This window comes from Rhineura floridana, chromosome 3 (genome assembly GCF_030035675.1).
Source record: "Rhineura floridana isolate rRhiFlo1 chromosome 3, rRhiFlo1.hap2, whole genome shotgun sequence".
Lineage (NCBI taxonomy): Eukaryota > Metazoa > Chordata > Lepidosauria > Squamata > Rhineuridae > Rhineura > Rhineura floridana.
This window is the reverse complement of record NC_084482.1, coordinates 188,393,712-188,416,911: the sequence shown is the minus strand read 5'-3', so window position 1 is coordinate 188,416,911 and position 23,200 is coordinate 188,393,712. Positions and strand designations below refer to the sequence as shown.

At 41.6% G+C, this 23,200-nt stretch overlaps 1 protein-coding gene across 12 annotated transcripts in view; it reads left to right on the top strand.

Moving 5' to 3' along the window:
• The window catches only part of QRICH1 (glutamine rich 1), a 40,787-nt gene that overhangs the window by 16,304 nt on the left and 1,283 nt on the right, over positions 1-23,200 (top strand). For all 12 annotated transcript variants that reach the window (XM_061618831.1, XM_061618834.1, XM_061618829.1 and 9 more), the window contains 7 exons: positions 8,753-9,769; positions 18,526-18,703; positions 19,580-19,734; positions 20,780-20,894; positions 21,512-21,620; positions 21,992-22,143; positions 22,593-22,683. In XM_061618831.1, the coding sequence (XP_061474815.1) occupies positions 8,753-9,769; positions 18,526-18,703; positions 19,580-19,734; positions 20,780-20,894; positions 21,512-21,620; positions 21,992-22,143; positions 22,593-22,683 (1,817 nt within the window). The remainder of the gene's footprint in view (positions 1-8,752; positions 9,770-18,525; positions 18,704-19,579; positions 19,735-20,779; positions 20,895-21,511; positions 21,621-21,991; positions 22,144-22,592; positions 22,684-23,200) is intronic.

The window sequence follows — 23,200 nt, the reverse complement described above, 5'->3', positions numbered from 1 at the left end:
GGTGTATGAAAAAAATGGTTTCTAGGCATATTTCAGTTCACATTTTGTTGTTGCTGTGTATGAGCGCGACTGATCTCTCTCTCTCTCTCTCTCTCTCTCTCTCTCTCTCTCTCTCACGTCTGCCATCAGGGTGCCAGGGTTTTCCATCATTCCCAGTGGAACAATCTTCCCTCTCCTCCCCCCATGCCCTGTTCTGGACCATTGTGGCCATATTGTTGCCATTTAAGTTGAAGTATAGGACAGTAGCAAACAAGTAGGAAAAAGTAACTCAGCGAATTGCTGAGATGCCAGTTCCACTTCTTGATGTTGCACACATTAGTAGGCTAATCCTGTACTTCTCTGTATTGTGAAACAGAATTTGATTCAAAAATATGTGGCTCTTTGCTGGTGTCTAAACAGTTATTGGCTAGTGTTTTCATTTGACTTGCTTCAAAGAGTTTTATTTACATTAGAAAAACAAAACCTGACCAGCAAACCTAGGTGCCCTTGACATTTATTTAAGCACAGCAATACCTAGACATGAACTCTTACTTGTAGGCCTCCTCTGGGGACTTTGGTTCCAACTGTGCTGCCTTGTCTGGATGCTACTTTCACTTCTGACTAGTGTAATAGTGAACTTAGTATATGACATATGTGGCACTGATATATAGATATAATCAGTTGTGCTACACTGAGAAGATCTTTGCGCAAATCCCGCAATAACAAATTAGAGATGAGCTTGCAGTATCCCCTAATTTGGATGAAGTCAGTAAAGCCATTAATCAAATGAAGAATAACAAAGCTAGTGGACCTGATGGGATTCCTGCTGAAGTCTTTAAACAAGGTGGGCCTGAACTTACACAACAACTTCATAAGCTCATCGAAAAAATCTGGATGAGGGAGGAGATCCCAGAAGAATTTAGGGATGCTATAATTATCACTCTTTTCAAGAAGGGTGATAGAACAGATTGTGGGAACTACCAAGGCATTTTTCTCCTAGCTACCGCAGGTAAAATCCTTGCAAGGATCCTCGCAAATCACCTCCTACCTATCTTAGAAGACATCCTCCCTGAATCCCAAAATGGTTTCTACCCTTCCAGGGGGACAGTGGACATGATCTTCACTGCACGGCAGCTTCAAGAAAAATGCCAGGAGCAAAACCGGCCTCTGTATATGGAGTTTATTGATCTGACTAAGGCCTTTGATACTGCAAATCGAATTGCTCTCTGGACCATCCTTCTGAAAATTGGATGCCCTGATAAATTTGTGAATATTTTGTGACTCCTCCATGACAACATGACGGCAACAATTTTGAATAACAATGGCTCTCAAAGTGATCCATTCAAAGTGGGATCAGGCGTCAAACAGGGATGTGTCATTGCTCCGACCTTATTTGCTACTTTCATTGCCATGATTCTACACCTTGTTGAGGGGAAATTTCCCACTGGTGTGGAAATCACATATCGAACAGATGGAAAGCTTTTTAATCTCAGCAGGCTGAAAGCAAAAAGCAAGGTAATTACAACCTCTGTCATAGAACTTCAATATGCCGATGAAAATGTAGACTCTGCACATTCAGAGGAAGATCTTCAAACTATCCTAAATGTCTTTGCAGAAGCATATGAAAAGCTTGGCCTCTCACTTAACGTCAAAAAACCCAAAGTGCTTCATCAGCAAGTGTGAACCAATCCCTCTGTAGCACCATCAATCCAGCTTAATGGTGCAACGCTGGAGAATGTCGATCACTTTTCTTATCTTGGCAGCCATCTCTCGGTAAAAGCTGACAAATAGAAGCTGACATCGACGCTGAAATTCAGCATCGTCTGAGCTCTGCGAGTGCCGCATTCTCCCGAATGAAGCGTAGAGTGTTCAAGGATTGGGATATTCGCAGGGAGACCAAAATGCTTATTTACAAAGTCATTGTACTACCGACATGGACCATCTATAAACGCCACTCCCAACTTCTTGAAAGATTCCACCAACGCTGCCTTCGGAAAATTCTGCAAATTACTTCGGAAGATAGGCAGACTGATGTTAGCTTATTGGAAGAAGCAAGGACCACCACTGTTGAAACAATGATCCTCCAACATCAGCTTCGCTGGACCGGCCACGTTGTTCGAATGCCTGATCACCGTCTTCCAAAGCGGCTACTTTACTCCCAACTTAAGGATGGAGAACTGAATATTGGTGGACAGCAAAAGAGGTTTAAAGATGTTCTCAAAGCTAATGTAAAAAAAGGTAAGATGAGCATCGAGAACTGGGAAGCCTTGGCCCATGAGCGTCCCAATTGGAGGTCGGCCATTATCAAAGGTGCTATGGACTTTGAAGAAGCACAAGTACAGGGTGAAAGGGACAAACGAGCTAAGCAGAAGGCACGTCAAGCAAATCCTCATCGTGACCATCTTCCATCTGGAAACCTGTGTCCTCACTGTGGGAGGCTGTGTGGATCCAGAATTGGCCTCCACAGTCACCTACGGACCCACTGTTAAAGACCTTACCCTGGAAGACAATCTTACTCGGCCACAAGTGATCACCAATGAATGAAAATGATGCTACACTGAATGCTTACGTTTAGGGTTAGGCCAGTCTTTTTTTGGACCCTTCGGATGTAACAGATCATGTTCTGAAGGTGTTGAACAACACTGTAATTATACAACCCTTTTCCATCTGGCCTTGTGTAGCTTGAAATAATCTCAAAAGTTATTGGTCTAACCCCCTGTAGACTGTTAAATGTTTAATTTTAATGAAACGGTACAACCTAGTTAAAAAACAGCAGCAGCAACACTGAAGTATAATGCAATATAAAGTAGAAAGCATTGGAGATTTCATTCATTGTGAGGAACTTATAGAAATGTATTGGCTATTCTACATATCTACTTTGCATTAGCTGGTTGCATATTACTTGCACTTCCTCTTCGTAAATACAAGAGATAGAAAACTACAGTAGCTGAATATATTAACCCTAATTGTGTGCTACAATGTTCTTATTGTGTCCTCAAATATAAAAAACAAAAATTGATTCAACTATCTGTGTGTGATGGTTTGCATGTGGCAAGAAGTTTCTGTGTACAGATTGTTGCCATCACTATGATGTGAGAGATTGATACAAGAATGTGCATTTGGAAAAATTGACACACACCCCTCCACACAATCCAGACAAAGATGATCAGTGCTGTTTCTGTTAAGAGTTGGGTTGCCTTTTAATGACTAAGAATTGGACTGCTTTTTAAAATAGGTGCATGCTTGCTAACCGAGCTAAATGTGACCGAGAAGATGCTCCATGTCTGTCAAATAGCACATCTGATTTGGCACTTTAGCTTGCCTTGGGGTAAAAAGAAACTTGTGTTGAAAAAGGGGGAAAAAGCATCTGGAGATCTTCAACACACCTGTGGGCTACTGAATTAGTTCTTGGGTGGAGGGCTTGCATATTGACAATAAGCCGCAGTAGAATTGAGGAATAACAATGCCAAAGAATTTTATAAACTGGAGATAAAATTTTAACATATAAGCATGAATCATGTATCATATAGAGAATTAAAGCAAACAATCCTTCCTTTTTTTCTCTGATGGTACTAGACTCGTTTTCCCTGCACAAGTAAGGCTTTGCTTGTCAGGCACCTGAAAGGAAATTTTCACAGATGAGCACTAAAGCTTTTGTATGCCATCTGTATTTATAGGTAAGGTCCCCTCCCCTCCCCACCCCCTTAAAAAAAGCCTGCAGTGTGATATTTGCTGGTAGTCCTTGTAGGCTTCAGAAGAAACCAGTTTCACTACCTTGTTGACTTGCATTTGTGTGTAACTTATAAGTAGCTGCCAGCAGTTGAACAGGAAGCTTAGGCCCCAGTGCCAAGAAAATGAACAATGTAAAGCCTTGTCTTGAGAAGCGGTAAGAAGGCACCTCTTTAAATCTTTATTAAACTAACAAAGGAAGATGTCTAGTTTTAAGCACAAGATAAGCAGTTCACACCAAAGAGAATAAAGCATAGGAAGTTTTTAACTTGTTGGCTTTCATAGGCTCCTAGAAAACAGGCATATACATAGCTTGGTTTCTCATTGCTTGATTACTCAAACTTGATGGTTTTCAACTGAATTGATATTTTCTTCACTAGGGGCTTTGCCCCTGTGTGCTTCGTGCACCACGGCACTCCCAAACCATCACTCCAACATCCTACTCACCAGCCTCCACTCGCAATACCCGCCAGTGCCTCCAAGAGTTGGCATACACCAGCTTCCATGGGCCTACACATGCTCCCCTCCTGTTCCTGTGTCACTGTCTCCACCACTGCCCCACACCATTGCCCTCCCTTGACAAATGCTGCCACACAGCGTGCATAGGCCACTGCCCCACCTAGGCTGGTTACCAGCCTCCTGGTTACATGTCCAGGCTGCTGTTGCTGCCACTCAACATGCCTAGGCTGCTTACCAGTCTCCCTCCTGCCCTCACAGCCTAGAGCGAACAAAGGCCTTGCGGTAGCAACCCTGAGGGCTCCCATGAAGTGAGTCCGTGGGTCAGACAGGCTGCTGCTTCTCATGCGTTCTCACTGTCTCTGAGTCTCTCCTCCTTGAGTCCAGCACAGCTTGGTCATGCTGTAGTTTGCAGCACCACCTATCTCTGGTGAAGCGAACTGCAGTGTGACAAGGTAGGGGCTTAGATTTGTGTGTAAGAGCATCATTTGAGATAACATGTTTGATTTGCGGTGGATGGCTCGTTCACATTCAAGTTCTAATTTGATTTATTTACTTACTTATTTATTATTTTATTTATACCCCGCCCTTCTATCCAGCAGTTTTGAGCAATGAGCATGCATGTGCGCATCACCTCCAAGTTGTTCTGCCACTGCCACCCCTGAATCTAACAGAACTAACGTGCTTCTGTTTTGATGTTTATCAGTAGACATGAGAGAAGTTGGTCTCCTTTGGTTTCATCAGCAGGATTATCACAGAAGTATTTGTTTGTACTGCCTGTGCATAGTTTGGGTGGGATTAGTTCAAATTATACATACAGATTGTTTTAATCTTCATGGAAAGTTACTTCATTTTAAGTGAATGAGGGGCAACTTTAAATTTTTTTGGGTTGTATCCAATTAAGTCCTACTCAGAGTAGATCAGTTGAAATTAATGAGTCTGTTAGTCATGTCTACTAACTTCAGTGGGTCTACCTGAATAGGACTAGCATTGAATACCATCCTTTGTATGTGATACAAAGGATGGTGTTTAATGATAGTCCTATGCAGGTACAAATATAAACTCATGTTTGGCTTCTTTTATAATAATCACTGAAGTTTAAAGTAGGCAACATGTACTGGGCAAAAAATATAAACCATTTAGCCAGGGCTGTGGAGTCAGAGTCGGAAGCAATTTTGGGTGGACTTGGAGTTGGAGTCGGTAGAAATGTTCCGACTCTGGCTTCAAAATAAAAACTTTCATAGGAATTTAGGAAAGTTTTCTTTTTCAAAAATTTTAATCAAATAAATATATTTTATGTTCTATCAATCTAGCATGATGATTCATGTGGTGGTGATGAAATGCCTTGTGTTACCATTTTACTACAGTAAATTTGTTGTTACTAGATAATATACATTTGCCATTTATGAAGGAGTCGGAGAGTAGAAAAATAGAGGAGTCAGAGTCGAAGGTTTGGCGTACTGACTCCACAGCCCTGCATTTAGCATATGTGGCACTGAGAGGTTACTGCTTATACCAAGGAATTCCTGAATTCTGTACTGATAATCCCAAAATTTGCATTTGGTGTAAACCTACATGTTAAGCAAGCTTGATCAAATGTGACAATACTGAATGTACTGGGCAAAGTTCTGCTTGCAAATATGCTGTAGTCCAGTGGTTCTTAACCTGGGGGCCACAAAGTAATCCAAAGCGGGGTGCGAACAGTAAAGAAATGAATTATTTATTAATTTTTTAAAAAAGGTCTTCACTACGTGGATACTGTCTGCTCCCCACTACCACTGCAAATGACACCTCCCCCTTGGTCCAAATGAGAGGGGAGGACTTTGCTGAAACGCCAAAGCGTCTTTCAGGCATGCCAAGGGCAGGCATCTGCCTATACCATATGGCAGATGCCAAAGGAGGCTGAGGGTGGAGCTGCCAGGAAGAAGAGAGGATTACTATCCCAGCTCCTGGCTCCTCGCACTGCCGCTGCTGCTGATGCCCTTACTCAGAATGAGAGGAGAGGGGTTTTTGTGAAGCAGAGAATCAAGGCTGCAAGGAAAGGCTGCTTTCCCCCTTCTTTCCTGGCAGCTGGCCTGACTGCCCTTCGTGACTCCTGCTTCGCTGCCACCTCCTTTAAAATTTTTATTTGCGAGGCCACCCAGATCTCGCCTTCAGCCCAGATGGAGCCATGGAGAAAACTCAAGACTTGTTTGCCCCCAGTCTCTCAGGTTAAGTCTGTGTGCCAGTGACTCCCTTTCTTCTACCTACATTCCGTCCCTCCAACCTCTCCAAGATGCTGCAACAGTTGAGGGCTTCCTCCCTTCCACATGCCCAAATGCCTGCATGCCTGCAGATGCTTGCAAGAGGGGCAGGTGTGTTTGCGTGTGTGCATGCACTCATCTGTCTTCTGCTCCACTCTCATTCCCCAAGTGCTTGCTAACCAAGTCATCAGTTCTGATGATCATCCCCAGGCCTAAAAGCGCTACCCTCCCTCCTCAACCTATCTACCCTTTTTTCTTCACAATCTAGTATCCTCACCGCTACCATATTGCTGGTTCTTGATGATTATGATTTTTAAAAATCTCAGCAGCTTGGCTGAGACTGAGGTCCCCATACTGCTGCTGAAATGTATTTATTTAATTAATTAATTGCATTTATACCCCACCTTTCCTCCAAGTTGCTCAAGGTGGTACACATGGTTTCCCCGCCCCTTCCATTTTATCCTTACACCAACCCTGTGAGATAGGTCATCCTGAGAAACTGTCTGGCCCAAGGTCACCTAGTGGGCTTAATGGCTGGGTGGGATTTGAACCTGGATCTTAGCCCAACACTGTAACCCACTGGTGTGGGGAGACAGGACTACATATTCAGACTTGAAGGGGGAGGGGGATCCCAATTTGATTGGGCCTTTGCATTTTAAGAAAAGAAAGCAACACCTCCCTGTCTGTGGTAAAGCTTTTGATGGAAAGGGATATTTGCAGATGTGATTTTGCCACGTACCATTTTTTCAATTAACAGAGCTAAAATTACAATTGGCGGGGGGGGAGGGTCACACAATTTGTTGAGCTTACAAAGGGGGTCCCATTCTCATAGAAGTTGGGAACCACTGCTGTAGTCAGTATTTCTAAGCAGTTCAGCGCTTGCCTCTCATTCTGGAATTTGGGACCCATGGGATTAAGTCAAGAGTTGTTGCCTTCTCGTCGGTTTCATGACTGACAGTTCTAAAGCACAATTATTTATCGTATCTAGAAATGTATTTTTGTTAAGACAAATTTACATTAACTTAGGGAGTGTGATCCATTATGTTTCCTACTTTTGACTGTTTCGGCTTTCTGCATGTCAAGATTACCATCAGAGTTTTGTATGTCCTCAGTACTATTACTTTTTTAGTTCGAGTATTTCTACCCATTAACTCTGTAGGTTGTATCTGCATATTTGAAGGACTTGCCGTACATGCAGAAAACATAGTAGTTTGTAAATTAAAAGTTTGTAAATTTTCTAAGAAACTCAGTTTCACATGGGGAGGATTTTTTCTGCAATTTCACTACATAGCAGTTCTCACCTCAGATTTGTGACTTCAGACAAATATACATGTGAAACTGAGGCATGTGACTAGCACTGGAGGATTATATTGTGCAAAGATTTTGTTCAGTTTTATTAGAACTTCATCTGCGATCACTGAAAAAAGTAAGATTTTGTTCGGTTAATTTATGCTTTCAGCTATTGCTTATAATTTCTTACTGCAGTTTTCTTGAACCACGCTTGCATCATACTGCTTCAAAAAAAAACTTCCAGTAAAACAAGATGCCTCTAAAGGAAATCTTTTCCTTCCATCTTCTTGCAATTCCACTGTTAAGCTCAAGCCTTTTTGAAATGTTCTAACATAATTATATATACACACTTGTAAGAGAATAGCCCAGTTTACAGGATCCTGGGAAGGTGTTATTCAGAGCTCTAGCTAGCCCGGAACAGAAGAGCTGTGGTGCTGTTCAGGGCCCTTGGGGTTGGTGGCTGGTTGGAGAGGTTGGAAAAAATAGTCTCCATCATCATTCTGAAACCATCCTTTGCTGTTCTGTGTAATGCTAAAAGTCTGGCTGCCTGTGCTTTGTTGTTAGGAGGACATTGCTGGAGAGTGTAAAATGCAAAAAGTATTGTTTCTCTCCCCTCTTCCCTCCTGAAACATATACATGTAGTGCAGGGAAGATGATTTCTTTAACATAGGGTGTGCATTCCCCTGACCTTAATTTCTGCTGCCACCAAACCCTCTCCAGTATACTGTAAGTGAACTTTTTAAGGGCTTAATTCCTTTCTTACCCCTGAACTGATGCTTGGCTGTGTTCAACATTCTGTGGCTGTTGAAGGCCACTGAAATATGCTCAGTCTTCATTGGGATGCTGAGGGTTTTTACTTTTAATTTACAAACTAATGTTTTCTGCATGCTTGGATGGTCCCCTGAGTGCAGAAATGACTACTCTGTCTGTGTGAACTCTTTTTGCTTCCCAACTGATAGTTCATTTTATATTACTCTTTCTGCTTGGCCTAATCACGAAACCATACAGAGATTTTGAAGTTAAAGAATGCTAACTATTGAATCCTTCTTTTGCAGGTGCAAGTCCAGGTTCAACAGTCTCCTCAGCAAGTCTCCACCCAGCAGCTTTCTCCCCAGCTCACTGTTCACCAAGCCTCAGAGCAGCCAATACAGGTCCAAGTGCAGATTCAAGGTCAGGCACAACAGCAGGCATCCCAGACGATACAGGGTCAAGCACTTCAGAGTCCTAGTCCTTCTCAGCTGCAGGCAGCTCAGATCCAAGTGCAGCATGTGCAGACTGCTCAGCAAATCCAGGCTGCAGAAATCCAGGAGGAACACATACAGCATCAGCAAATACAGGCACAGCTTGTGGCAGGACAGGCTATTGCTGGGGGCCAGCAGATTCAGATCCAAACAGTTGGGGCACTTTCCCCTCCTCCATCTCAGCAGGGCTCCCCACGGGAAGGTGAGCGAAGGATCAGCACTGCCAGTGTTCTCCAGCCAGTAAAGAAGCGCAAAGTGGATATGCCTATTACTGTGTCATATGCTATTTCAGGGCAGCCGGTTGCCACAGTCCTGGCCATCCCCCAGGGCCAGCAGCAGAGTTATGTATCCTTAAGGCCGGACTTACTGACAGTGGATAGTGCCCACCTGTATAGTGCCACTGGGACCATAACCAGCCCTACTGGAGAGACTTGGACCATCCCTGTTTACTCTGCACAACCACGTGGTGACCTGCAGCAGCAAAATATCACCCATATTGCCATCCCCCAGGAGGCCTACAATGCTGTCCATGTCAGTGGCTCCCCAACAGCTCTAGCCACTGTGAAGCTGGAAGATGACAAGGATAAGATGGTGGGAGGTGCATCAATAGTGAAAAACTCTCATGAGGAAGTGGTGCAAACCCTTGCTAACTCACTTTTTCCAGCACAGTTTATGAATGGCAATATCCACATTCCAGTGGCAGTACAAGCAGTGGCAGGGACATACCAGAATACAGCCCAGACGGTTCATATATGGGACCCACAGCAGCAGCAGTCCACACCACAAGAGCAGGGGCAGCAGCAGCAGCAGCAGCTGCAAGTTACTTGCTCTGTAAGTAAACTACTTTAACGAACAACATGTCTGCACTGTTGAGGATTCCAAATGTAGGAAGGGATTTTTGCCATTTTTGTGAAAGCGACACTGTAAAATCGAGGGCAAGACTGTCAGAAACACCTAAACTCTGTGCTTAGAATAATATGTAAATTGTTTTTATATAAAGTTACTCAGCTTGCATGTGCTTTGATGTTCTTGCAGAATTTAGTTTCTTTGTATGAGAAGTGGGCAATATAATGAAGACTTTGAGGGCAGGAGATCAGATAGCAACATGGGGCATAGATATCCTGCCCTTTTCTGCAGTGGACAACTCTGCAGACACTGTCTGAACATTTTGAAACATACTATGTGGACACACCGCTCCCTGCTTTTGAGGGCTATGCAATCAGTTTATGTTTCTGTAAATATTACAGCTGAGCGGCTTTTTAGGAACCAAGTCTGTTTAAAGCTGAATAATTGCAGAAGGTGAATAGCTTGGGTGATACCTTTCAGAAAAGTTGAATTGATATACATTTCCTATTTTTCATCAATTCCCAAATTTGAAACTGAAAACTGGGACTAGAAATCTACTGTCCCAAGAGCTTCATAATTTTGTTCTTTTCTTGAGATGGTGTAAGGGAGTCAGTAGAGGATAACGCTACAGTAGGAGACAGAATGACAATGTTGTGCTTCCTATCTACCCTGAAACTGAGTGCTCCATAAATCAAATAGTGTACATAGGGAAAGCATTCTAGCCTTTCTACTTTCTAAATGCTATGTTAAATGTTCAGCTGGACTAATGGCCTTCATCAGTGAGCTTTTTTAGCTGTCAGTATAAAGAGGTGTGTTAAGACTCAGTCAAATCAATATTTGGAAAACAGTAATTCAGTAGCAGTACTGAGAAAGACCCTTGTCTGAAATCAGTCATGGATTGGACCTGGGACCATATACAAAGCACACCCTTGTTGGAGCTGTATTTTCTCCCTTGCACGTTAGTGAGGTTCTCGTGTGTAAAACTGCATGGTTAGATGTTTTGGCTGGCATATGAGCACAAATACATGGTGTGGTGGTCTTTGAAAATGTATCTCACCCTATGTATGGAATGACATATGCTGAAGCACTCTATACTCATACTACACAGTTCAGCTGTTCCTACAGCAGTGTGGATTTTGTGTTAAAAATGGGTGTGGTTATGGTGGCCATTGTAACTAAATAAACCGTGTCAGAAATATTCAACTATGAGTTGCTGTTAGTAGGAATGATTATCACTGGTTGCAAATTTTCAAATGCATCTACCAAATATGGTGTAGATATGTTTTCTGCTGCAAGTTTTTAAGCACTATATGTGAAATATAAACTTGTATCTCTCCATTCTCTGTTCGGTCATTAACATTGTGCCAACTTTTTGTTAGAAATCAAAATGTAATATGTTTGTGGTTCTCTGACATACCTTGCAGCCTGACTTTCCTGCCCCCTCTTGAGAGTGTTGGCCCAGAGCTACTATCTTATTAACCCATGGGTTATAGGAGGGTTTCTTGTTCTAGACTTATTGAAGCCTGTGCTTATTTACTTCAGTAGTATTGCCAAGTTTTCTTGGCTGCTTTATTGTTTCTTACATTTCTTTTAGCCTTTAGCAAGACTGCTTCCTGCATGCCATTTGGCCTCTTTCACATCATTATACAACAGTACTTTTATTAAAACTCAACGTTATTACCCTTCCTTTAAATCCAACATAGCTTGGTAAAGTATCGCAATGGATCTTGAGACTAATAGAATAATGAAGAAGAAGAAAGGCAGGAAGCATAATGAGGCAAGGTGAAGGAAAGAGGAGAATTTTTAAAAATGATTGTTTTTAGAGCTGCGAGTGTATCTTTGAAGGGAGATTACTCTGATCACAGCTTTTAGAGCTGGGTCTTTGAGTTATTAATTAAAAACAGAATTCAGGGAGTTACTGGTGCTGGCATCAGTCCAACAAAACATGCTGTGGTACTGCTAGGGAGTGGATTTGGAGAGTGAGGAGGCACTGAATGGGCTGAAAAAGTGGACTAAGGCCCACTCCTCTGGTGGTCCCCAGCCCACAATTTGAGAAATACTGAAAAAGGCACTAGATCGTGTGGAAATAAGCCAACTTGTCGGCTTCTATGTAATGTGTAAAATAAATAGAGGGAACAGGTGGTCCTTTCCAGTGTCTGCTATTACATGGTTTTCCTCTAGTCAAAACACTGGCAGCAGGCAACCCCATCATACCATCAAAATTATTTCATCAGCATCTTTTTGAAATGTATTCCTATTAGATTAGACGTTTAACTCATTATGAACACTCACGTTTAATAAAATCATTTAGAAATAGCTATCCAGTCTGTTGGTGGTGGTGTCAAACAGCCTGATTGCAAACTTTTTTGTTTGTGACACAGGATTTATCCTGTTGCTTTGAGCAAAAGATCTACAAAGTATTGCTCTCTGGGCCTTGTATCTAATCTGTGTATAAATCTCAAGTTATAGAAGGGACCCCACCAGGCTTTTGAAGCGTGAAAGCTTTTTACAACCTTTGTTAAGGCAAAATAATAATAAAAATAATTACTATTTAATCTCCTTCTACACAAGTATTTCAAGGATATGTACAATAAAAATATAAAAAAATAAGTTAACACACAAGAAAGCAGATACATTTAAAGCAAAGTGGCAACAGTTCTTTTGGTTTCCTGCATTGAAACTGGCTTCTCTGCATCATACTGAAGGATTTTCTCAACCTTGAGAATAATGATGAGGTAATTGCAAGAAGGTAGCCAATATTCTCTTCTGTTTAGACAAAGCAGCAATAAAAGACCAGGGCAAACCTCTGTAGATGTGATGTATTTCTTACCTATGATACCTTGCGTCTTTAAGGCAGTAGGTTTGCAAATATACGTTACCCCCACTAGCTTGATATAACATGCAAAGACTTTTCAATTTAAAGACTGAGTTTCTGTGTAGCAGAAGCCAATTTTCCTGTAATGCAGTTTCTGCTGTGTGAAGAGCACCTGCTAGTGGTTATTGTGATGTATTGATGTTACTGGACATCAGTGAACTGTTCTTGAATTCTTTTGTGCTTAAGCTTCTCCTGGATGTATAGGTTGGCTTTGAAGTCTTATTTAGCTCTTGTTGAAATCGTGCCCCTTTTAAAAGATTGTACTTTTTTAACAAGAAAAATCAGACTTGCAATACATCTGCAACAGTAAGTAGCTCACCTGTGCCCCCCACTTTATGTACTTTTGGTGCATAAGCCTGCAAGGAAAAAGGAACACTACTTGCCAAGTTACAAAAGCTTCCTTATCTGCCACAGATCAGTGGCTTTTTGCCAACCTGATGAAATTTTTGGGGAGGAGGGGGGAGAGAATATGGAGCTGATATTGTTGTTGCTTTGTCAATGTTTATATATTTTAAGCAAACTTTTTCTTACTAGCCTTTGTAGATAGTGCCAGATGGTGTAAGTTTGAAATACTGTTTGTAATTTGAAGTGATAGTTTGTGGCTGCAGACAGAAATAGTTCTTGTGCATTGTTTTCAATTTGTCAGCCAGATCTTTGGTCAGTCATGAGCACTTATCAAAATGCCTGCATGCTATTTTAACATGTTGTTATCCAGCCTGGTAAGGAATCTCCTTACTATACTAAGGCTGCAATCCTATACCCACTTACCTAGCAGTAAGCCCCACTGAGCTTGATGGACTTACATCTGAGATGGGTATGTAAAAGATTGCACTGTAATTTTTTTTTAAATTCTACTTTAGGAAGATGCTAAGAAACATGTACTGTTCATTTTGAAACACTGGACAAACTCATTGATATTTGGTTTGATACATGTCTCTGTGTGTGTTCTTATAATAAGACCTCTTATTTTGATCATATTTTAGAGCAGGGGTAGCTAACCTGTGGCTCTCCAGATATGGGATTGGGACTATAACTCCTAGCAGCCCCAGTCAGCATGGTGAATGGTCAGGAATGCTGGAAGTTGTAGTCCCAGCAATATCAGGAAGGCCCACAGGTCTTGCACATTCCAAGGACACATTCAAGTCTGACATAATTTCAAAATACTAGTTAACACATTCCTGTTGAACTGAAAAAAGCACTATTTAAAATGAACATACAGCATGTTAAAACCAGGATATGAAAAGGGGATAAAGTGGAACAGAAGGATCCTAGGAAATTGGAAATGGTGCACTGCTATCCATTTCAACTGAAAAGCTTCAAACTTCCAGGTTTTTGTGTTTTCTGAACGTTCACTGTTAGGCATATCAAATATGGTTAGTAAAGGGATGAGATGCCATATATTAAAGCTGGTAAGCTACTAGCCTTATTTGCTGCTGTTTTGGTTAGGTAAGGCTTTAGGAAGTCAGTAACCTGCTGATAATCAAAGATAAGAAGGTAAGAAGCGCCTGCTGGATTAGGCCTGTGGCCCATCTAGTCCAGCAACCTGTTCACACAGTTGCCAACCAGTTGCCTGTAGGAAGCCCACAAGCAGGACCTGGGTGCAAAGAGCACTCTCCCCTCTTGTGGTTTCCAGCAACTGCTATTCAAAAGCATACTGGCTCCGTCTATGGAGGGAGAGCATAGCCATTATGGCTAGTAGCCACTGATAGCCTTATCCTCTCTGAATTTGTCTAATCCTCTTTTAAAGTCATCCAGGTTGGTGGACAACACTACCTCTTGAGGAACTAATAATTTTGGTTGCTCTTTTCTGAACCTTTTCCAGCTCTACAATATCCATTTTGAGGTAAAGCAACCAGAACCGTACACAGTATTCCAAATGTGGCCAGGCCATAGATTTTTATAACGGCATTGTGATATCGGAAGTTTTATTTTCAGTATCTTTCCTAATGATCTCTAGCATGGAATTTGCTTTTTCACAGCTGCCTCACACTGGTTCGACATCTTCATTGACCTATCCACCATGACTCCAAGGTCTCATTCCTGGTCAGTCACCACCAGTTCAGACCCCATGAGTGTATATGTGAAATTAAGATATTTTGCTCCAATATGCATAACTTTTTGCTTGTTTACATTGAATTGCACTTGCCATTTTATCGCCCATTCAATTAGTTTGGAGAGATCCTTTAGAGGTTCTTGCAATCCCTTTTTGGTTTAACAAACCTGGACAATTTAGTATCAGCAAACTTGGCCACCTGACTGTTTACACCTAACTCTAGATCATTTATGAACAAGTTAAAAAGCAGAGGTCCCAATACCGATCTGTGGGGGGACTCCACTTTCTACATCCCTCCATTGGGAGAACAGTTCATTTATTCCTGCTCTGTGCTTCCTGTTTCCTAGCTGTTTTCTGATCCACAAGAGGACCTTTCCAGTTATTCCATGACTGCTAAGTTTACTTGGGAGTCTTTCGATGAGGCACCTTGTTGAAAGCATTTTGAAACAAGTACCCTATGGCCATTGGGTCACCTCTTTATCAATATGCTTGTTGACACTCTCAAAGAACTCTTAATAGGTTCGTGAGACAGGACTTACCCTTGCAGAAGCCATGCTGGTTCTGCTTCTACAAGGCTTGTTCTTCTATATGTTTATTTTATCTTTAACAATAATTTCTGCCAGTTTTTCCAGGACATATGTTAACTGGCCTGTAATTTCTGGGATCCCCCCAGATCTCTTTTTAAAGGCTGGCGTTACGTTGGCCACTTTCCAGTCCTCAGGTGTGGAGGAGGAGCTGAGGGACAGGTTACATATTCTTGTTGGAAGATCAGCAGTCTCACATTTCAGTTCTTTGAGAACTCTTGGGTGGATGCCATCCAGATCCAGCAATTTGTCAGTTTTTATTTTGTCTGTTAAGCCTAGAACTCTCATCACCGCTATTTGCCTCAGTTCCTCACACTCCCTTCCTGTTCAGGCACAGGGATCTGCCCTACATACTTTGCTGTGAAGACAGATGCAAAGAATTAATTTAGCTTCTCCGCAATCTCCTTATCCTGCTTTAGCTCACCTTTGACTCCCTTGTCATCCAAGGGTCCAGCCACCTCCCTAGACAGTCTCTTGCTTTGAATATATTTAAAGAATTTTTCTGCTGGTTTTCATGTTTTTAGCATTTAGCAATGTGATCCTCAAACTCTTTTTTTAGCATCTCTTACTGTCTTCTTGCATTTCTTTTGCCAGGGTTTGTGTTCCTTTTTATTCTCCTCATTCAGAGAAGACTTCCATTTTTTTAAAGGAAGCTTTCTTGCCTCTGATAGCATCTTTGACTCTGTTTATCAACCACATGGACATTCTCTTGGCCCTGGTGGTACCTTTCATGATCTGAAATATACACTCTTCTAATACTGTGATTTTAAACAACTCCCAAGGATTTTGGAGTGATTGATCTTCTGGACTTTGCCTTTCAACTTTCTTTTTACAAATCCCCGAATTTTAGGGAAGTTTCCTTGTTTGAAGTCAAATGTGACCATGTCGGATTTTCTTGGCAATTGGCCATTTACATGTATATTTAATAGCAGTACGGTCAATACTCCCAGTTGGTTCAACAACACTTAGATCTCACACCAGGTTCTGGGTGCCACTTAAGATTATGTCCAGGGTTGCTGCCCCTCTGGTGGACTTCATGACCAAATGTTCAAGGGCATAGTCATTTAGGATAACTAGAAATTTTACCTCTTTGTCTTGATTAGAACACATATATAGTCAGTCTATGTCACAATAGTTGAAGTCAGCCATTACTGCAACATTTCCTAGTTTGGATGCTTCATTGATTTCATTTTTCATAAGATCTCCCTCAGCATTTTGATCAGGGGGACGATAGAATGTCCCCAGTACTAAATTACTCTTGGGGTGCGGTATCATCACCCACAACAATTCTGTGGAGGAGTCTGCCTCTTTGGGGTTTCTAGCTTGTTGGATTCAATGCCCTCTTTCACATATAGAACAACAATGCCTCCAGTATATCCTTCCCTGTCCTTCTAATATGGTTTATATTCAAGGATAACCATGTTTTCTCTGTTCCACTAGGTTGCAGTTATGCTCATTGTATCAATGCTGTCCTGTAAGACCAAGTACTCCAGTTCTCTCATCTTGGCTGAGAGGCTTCTTGCATTAGTATATAAGCACTTACATACAGTGTCTCTCTTCAAGTTTGCTTGGCACTTTTGGTATGGCCTGTGGTACTTTGGCCTCTGTGAATTGTTATCCGGTGTCCCTGCACTCACAGTGCTAATTTTAGGCCTACCCTCATTTAAAGAAACATTCTTGCAGTCTGCTGTCATACTGTTTCGTTCTAATAGTAGGATTACATCTAGGTAGGTAGGTACCTGTATTCTTGGTCGTCTTATTTTCCTTGTTCTGGATATTATAAAAATGGTTGCGACTATAAACTGGATAATTGTCTGACTTCTGTAAGAAACAATCATTGATTGGCAGGGCACTTTTATAGCATGCTACACTTAGGTGCAAGGGTTTTTCATATGGATTCCTTTTAATGGAAAGGTTGCACTTTGAACTCCTGGCAAACTAATGACACAGTGACCTTACGAATCAGTGTTTGCGAAACAGTTGTATTTTCCAAAATTATTAGCATTCAGCTTTTCCCCAGTAAAGGGCAATCTTTTCACTCCTCAGCTCAATTATTCGGGAGAGGTTCCTTGGCCTCTCAACAGGCGTGAAGTTTTAGCACATCTTCCCTTTCATGCACTCAGTGGCAAATATGTTTTCTTAGATGATGTCCAAATTAGTAAACTGGTTTAAAAGCTACCTACAAACCAGAATTGAGGAAATGTAATGGGAAACTATGGTTTAAGAAACTAGCAGTCTCCTCTGCAGCAGAGTGCACGAAAGGAGGAAGGCATGCTTGAACTTGTTGCCCATTCACATGCCAGCAAACAATGGCTTTTTGGGGGTTGGGTTGGAGCAGTTTGTCATGTTTGAACTGGAGTTCTGTATGTTGTTGCAATGGACTAACAAATGTATTGTAGAATAGAGAGGTAGTGGGCTCTCCGACACTGGAGGCATTCAAGAGGCAGCTGGACAGCCATCTGTCGGGAATGCTTTGATTTGGATTCCTGCTTTGAGCAGGGAGTTGGACTTGATGGCCTTATAGGCCCCTTCCAACTCTACTATTCTGATTCTATGATTTTAGACGTATGAGGAGGTAACCACTATGCTGCATTTTAAAGTATCCTTTGTTCATCTTGTAATAGAGTAGCTATTTTCTCTTACCTACTTGGCTAACTGGATACAAAGCAAGTAAGACGTCTATTAATTAAGTTGTAGAAAGAGGAAAATGTTTTGAGGGGATTGTATGCAGTTTTGCCAAAGGGATTTTGTACTTTGCCAAATTGTTTCTGTTCTCCCCTATGCACATCAACCCAAACTGTGTGTAAGTGAAAGGCACCTAAACGGTCCCCCTACCCCCTGCCCTTTGCAGTTTGGCTTTGTAAGACTTGTTCACAATGGATATGAGATAGCAAGCTAAATTCATGGACCTGAGGATTATCAGTATTTGGAGTGAAAATATTAGTGGCTTTTGAGCATTAGAATTATATTAAGAGCAAAGAGCTATGACTGAGCCTGAATGTTGCGGCTACCTTACATGAAGATAATTCCTTTTATTTACAATACTTCTCTTTCTTGAAATCTTTTATAAGCTACATGGAGACCATTCATTCAAAATTGCAGGGTATAGAATATAGTATGGTCCTTCTAATTAACTGAAGTGCGGTGTGTGGTTCTGGAAGAAGATACTATTATATTGGTAAAGTAAGTTTCTTCTACTTGTGTAATCAGAATTTATTTTCTTCCACAGGCTCAAACTGTTCAGGTTGCTGAAGTTGAGCAGCAACCACAGCCTCAGCCTTCACCTGAACTTCTCCTTCCACACTCTCTGAAGCCAGAAGATGGGCTGGAAGTGTGGAAGAGCTGGGCACAGACAAAAAATGCAGAGCTGGAGAAGGAGTCTCAGAACAGGCTTGCACCTATTGGCAGTAAGTGTTGTAGAAAAATTCCCTTTTTCAAACAATAGGAATCTTTTGGTTTAAAGTGCTTGACTTTTATAGGCTACTGAATTCCAAGGGCTTGGTGTGGACCATCATATGTAGAGGGAGAGGAGGGGGAGGGAGAGAGGGTGTGAGGGGGAGAGAGAGAGAGAGAGAGAGTGAGGGGGGAGAGGGGGGAGAGAGTGAGTGAGGGGGGAGAGGGAGGGAGAGAGTGTAGGCCAATATAATGGACAGGTCAGCTCATGCTGTAAAGAACTTTTCTGCTGAGTGTTGGAGCTCTGCCTTTTTTGCTGTTTTAATTCTTAGTTGCCTTGAATACATTTTGATGTGTTTGCCATTTTTTCTTTATATAGAGCTAGGCAAATTTCCATTATATATTCATTTTAAGATAAAAATGTGACAGTGTTATTAACTTTTAAAAAATAAGCATATATGCAATGTTTGCATATGTTCCCAGTTTTCTGGCCTCTGGGTTTTTTCATTAATTGACATAACAATATGGATTTTAAAAGATGCTAAAGTCAGTCATGCACTATATTATCTATTGGTGCTCTATCCTCGGACTTCTTCCCATTATTGGTGAGAGATAATCCACCATTTGTGAATCACCAATTTGCTTTCTGAGTGGGTAGCTGTGTGTTTGTAGTCCATTCAATAGTCCATAATAATAATAATAATAATTTGGTTTCCCCCTCAAGCAGATTTGGGGATACCTTTGGATATGCCTGGGACAATGAGAAATATTTAGAAATGACAGTGTAGGCTTATTGGGAAGATAGTTGGGGGAAAGCATGATCGAGTCTAGAAAAAAAAAATCCCAGTTGAGAAATGTCAGTTAGTAATGTTCTGTGTCATGGTTTGCAGGACGCCAACTGTTGAGATTCCAGGAAGATCTCATATCCTCTGCTGTAGCAGAGTTGAATTATGGGCTGTGCTTAATGACTCGTGAAGCTCGCAACAGTGAAGGTGAACCCTACGATCCAGATGTTCTGTACTATATCTTCCTGTGTATTCAAAAGGTATGGTATTGTGCCTTCCTGCAAATAAAATTTAAAATGGAGTGCTGGGCATTTGTTGTCCTTGAGAAGATTCTGGTATGAGTCTGGAGTGAGAGAGGTAGACAATTGCTTTCATTCTTGAGATGTTTAGCTTTCCTCTTTTGCTTGAGAATTCTGACTTGATACTGTTCCGATTTTTAGAACAGCATATTGCTAAATGAAATCAGCTATTAATAAATGTGAATGAAATTCTGGAAACTAGTCCACTGTCACTTGAATGCTCTGTAAATAGTAGTCCCATTAATCTGAGCTTCAGATTCATAATGGCTTAGCCTCCCAGGCTCTTGGAGTAAATGTGACTGTAGTGTACTATGAGATCTACATGGGAAGGCTTAGTAGATAAAATTGTAAAGCTAGAAGTTAACATAAGAACATAAGAAGAGCCTGCTGGATCAGGCCAGTGGCCCATCTAGTCCAGCATCCTGTTCTCACAGTGGCCAAACAGGTGCCTGGGGGAAGCCGGCAAGCAGGACCCCAGTGCAAGAACACTCTCCCCTCCTGAGGCTTCCGGCAACTGGTTTTCAGAAGCATGCTGCCTCTGACTAGGGTGGCAGAGCACAGCCATCATGGCTAGTAGCCATTGATAGCCCTGTCCTCCATGAATTTGTCTAATCTTCTTTTGTTTTATTGTTATATTGTATTTTATGATGTATTTTATTATGATGTAATGTATTGTTGTTAAATTGTACGTCGCCTAGAGTGGCCACCGGCCAGATAGGCGACCCACAAATTAAATTATTATTATTATTATTTTAAAGCCATCCAAGCTGGTGGCCATTACTGCATCTTGTGGGAGCAAATTCCATAGTTTAACTATGGAAGTTAATGTTGACTTTTTTAGGTGATTCCTAATCTCTTGTTAACAGGAATTGAAGCATTTCTAACACTCATGTTTCACACGCTGACTTCAAACACATAGACAACCTGACTGACTGCTTGTTTTTCACTTTTATGACTATTATGCCGAGCAATTTACCTTACTTCTATGTAACTTTATTTCTTGCAGTATCTGTTTGAAAATGGGCGAGTTGATGATATTTTTTCTGATCTGTATTACATACGGTTCACTGAGTGGTTACATGAAGTTCTCAAGGATGTGCAGCCTCGGGTCACTCCTCTTGGTAAGAGATTTTCCAGTCCACAGACAGGCTTGGTATCTATGGTCTCAAAACAAAAGTCCTCACAGAACATTTGAAAAGTTCTCTTAATTGATCTAGGAAGAACCTACAATAAATGCTAATAATTGTTTTTTGTATTAGACTTGAAGGACTCCGATTGTCCTTGCTCTTCTGCAAAGAAGCATGGCTATCAAACCATGGCTGAACTCATATTGTCCCTTTCCAGTATATTGTCTATAGTACAAAGTGTAGGCTTTCGTTATTCAATATGGAGGGAGCCACATCTGGTTACACATTGTGCAGCCTTTGCTGCAGTTTATACTGGGTCCTTCCCACCCGTCTAGTTTTCTTTTTACAACTGCACAAACTCCTATTGATCTGATGCCACATGGTGGATTTTTATACAGATCTTTACACAATGAAAACATAGTAGGGCTAATTTTTAGAAGCAGAATAGAACAACGTTTAACTGCTTCCAGAATGTAATACAAGGGAGCACAAACAGGTCTTGGAAGAATTGTAGTTCTCTCTCTTAATAGGAGGTGGTTGGTTGGCAATGCTGCTTGGTTTCCCAAAACTTGGTTTCAGTTTTTGTTGAAACTGTCCTTTGGTCTTCACAGGCTTTGTTCTTCCCAGCCATGTGACAGAAGAGATGTTGTGGGAGTGCAAACAGCTGGGCGCTCACTCTCCTGCCACCTTGCTGACAACTCTCATGTTTTTTAACACAAAGTACGTACTAATAGAGATGTTTTCCTCGTGCAAACTGTTGCCATTACTTAAAGATAAGTGGAATCATATGCTTTTGTGAACCCTGAGTTAGTGTGCACATGTGTAACACAAACTGCCAATCAAGAATTACCTTGATGGATCAGACCAAAATGCATCTAAGGTAGTGTGGCATAGTGAACCAAAAAGTCCCCAGGTCAGTCTTCTCTGTCCTGTGAACTTAGTAGGTGGCCATAGGCAAATTGATCTCCTCAGTGTGCAATATGGGCATAATACTGACCTGCTTTAGACTGATCATGTATATAGTTCACAAGAGTGTATGTGCATCTCTAACTGACCTGTGCTGTCTCTCCCCCCCCCCCATTGATGTTCAGATACTTCCTTCTGAAAACGGTAGACCAGCATATGAAGCTGGCCTTTTCAAAGGTCTTGAGGCAGACCAAGAAGAACCCTTCCAATCCCAAGGATAAGAGTACGAGCATCCGGTATCTGAAGGCACTTGGCATACACCAAGCAGGCCAGAAAGGTAAAATGTTTGGGGAAAAATGGGTTTCATAATAAAATTTGCAGGTGATAAGTGTGTGTGGGGGGGCTTGATGCTGAGCCCAGCTGCAAGCAGCCTGTTTTAGAACAGATTGAGTATGTGCCCGGGTTTGTGGAGTTTCTGATACAATTTCCGGTGCTGGAGGTGGTCAACTACAAAACCCGTAAGGCTTGAGCTCACTATATATCATGAAATCCTCTTCCATATGAGCCATCTCAAGTATTTTGATCTGCAGATGCAGATCCTGTTACAGATGCCATTAGGCCTGAAGATCAGCTGTGGCACGCTGTGGGGATTTTTTGTAATGATGCTGTCTAATTATATTACTGCAGCGTCTAGCTTTTTAAATTGTGGGTTTGTTTCTGTTGTACTGAAGTTAACTTCATATTACAAAGTCTCTGATGTTCTGTATTGTTGGGATTGACTTGCAGTTACAGATGACATGTATGCAGAGCAGACAGAGAACCCCGAGAACCCCTTGAGGTGTCCTATAAAGCTCTATGACTTCTACCTCTTCAAATGGTGAGTGTTCCTGTTACCCAGAGCCACAGGAGCATAACTGTCTGGGTATCCGGGGTGTGTGCGCATTTTGTACTGTTTTAATCATAAGCTTTATCCATCTGTTTCTTGGGAGTTAGAATAGAAAGGTATAGAGCCAATCTCCTTACTTGAATCCTTTGGCTTACTACACAAGACTTGCTGTCACTGAAACTCTGTTGTCCCTGTCAGAGATGTATAAAGTAGATGCAGGTATATTGGCATGGCACAGTAGAAAATGGTGCCCAAATCTGCCCAGCATATTGGAAGAGTGAGCGAGAGTTGAGTTGAAAACCGCTTTTGGACTTCCACTTCATTTTCAAAGCCCAGTGAAATCACTGGCAGTGCTGTGAGTGCTTAACCTGCATTTCTGTGGTACAGCATATACAGAATAAAGTATGCAAACTGGGCATTTCAGAGATAATCTGAATTCCCCTGTACCCACAATTCACCCTTTTCAAATACCTTAAAATGTATTGCTGAAATCTAGGGTTGCGGAATT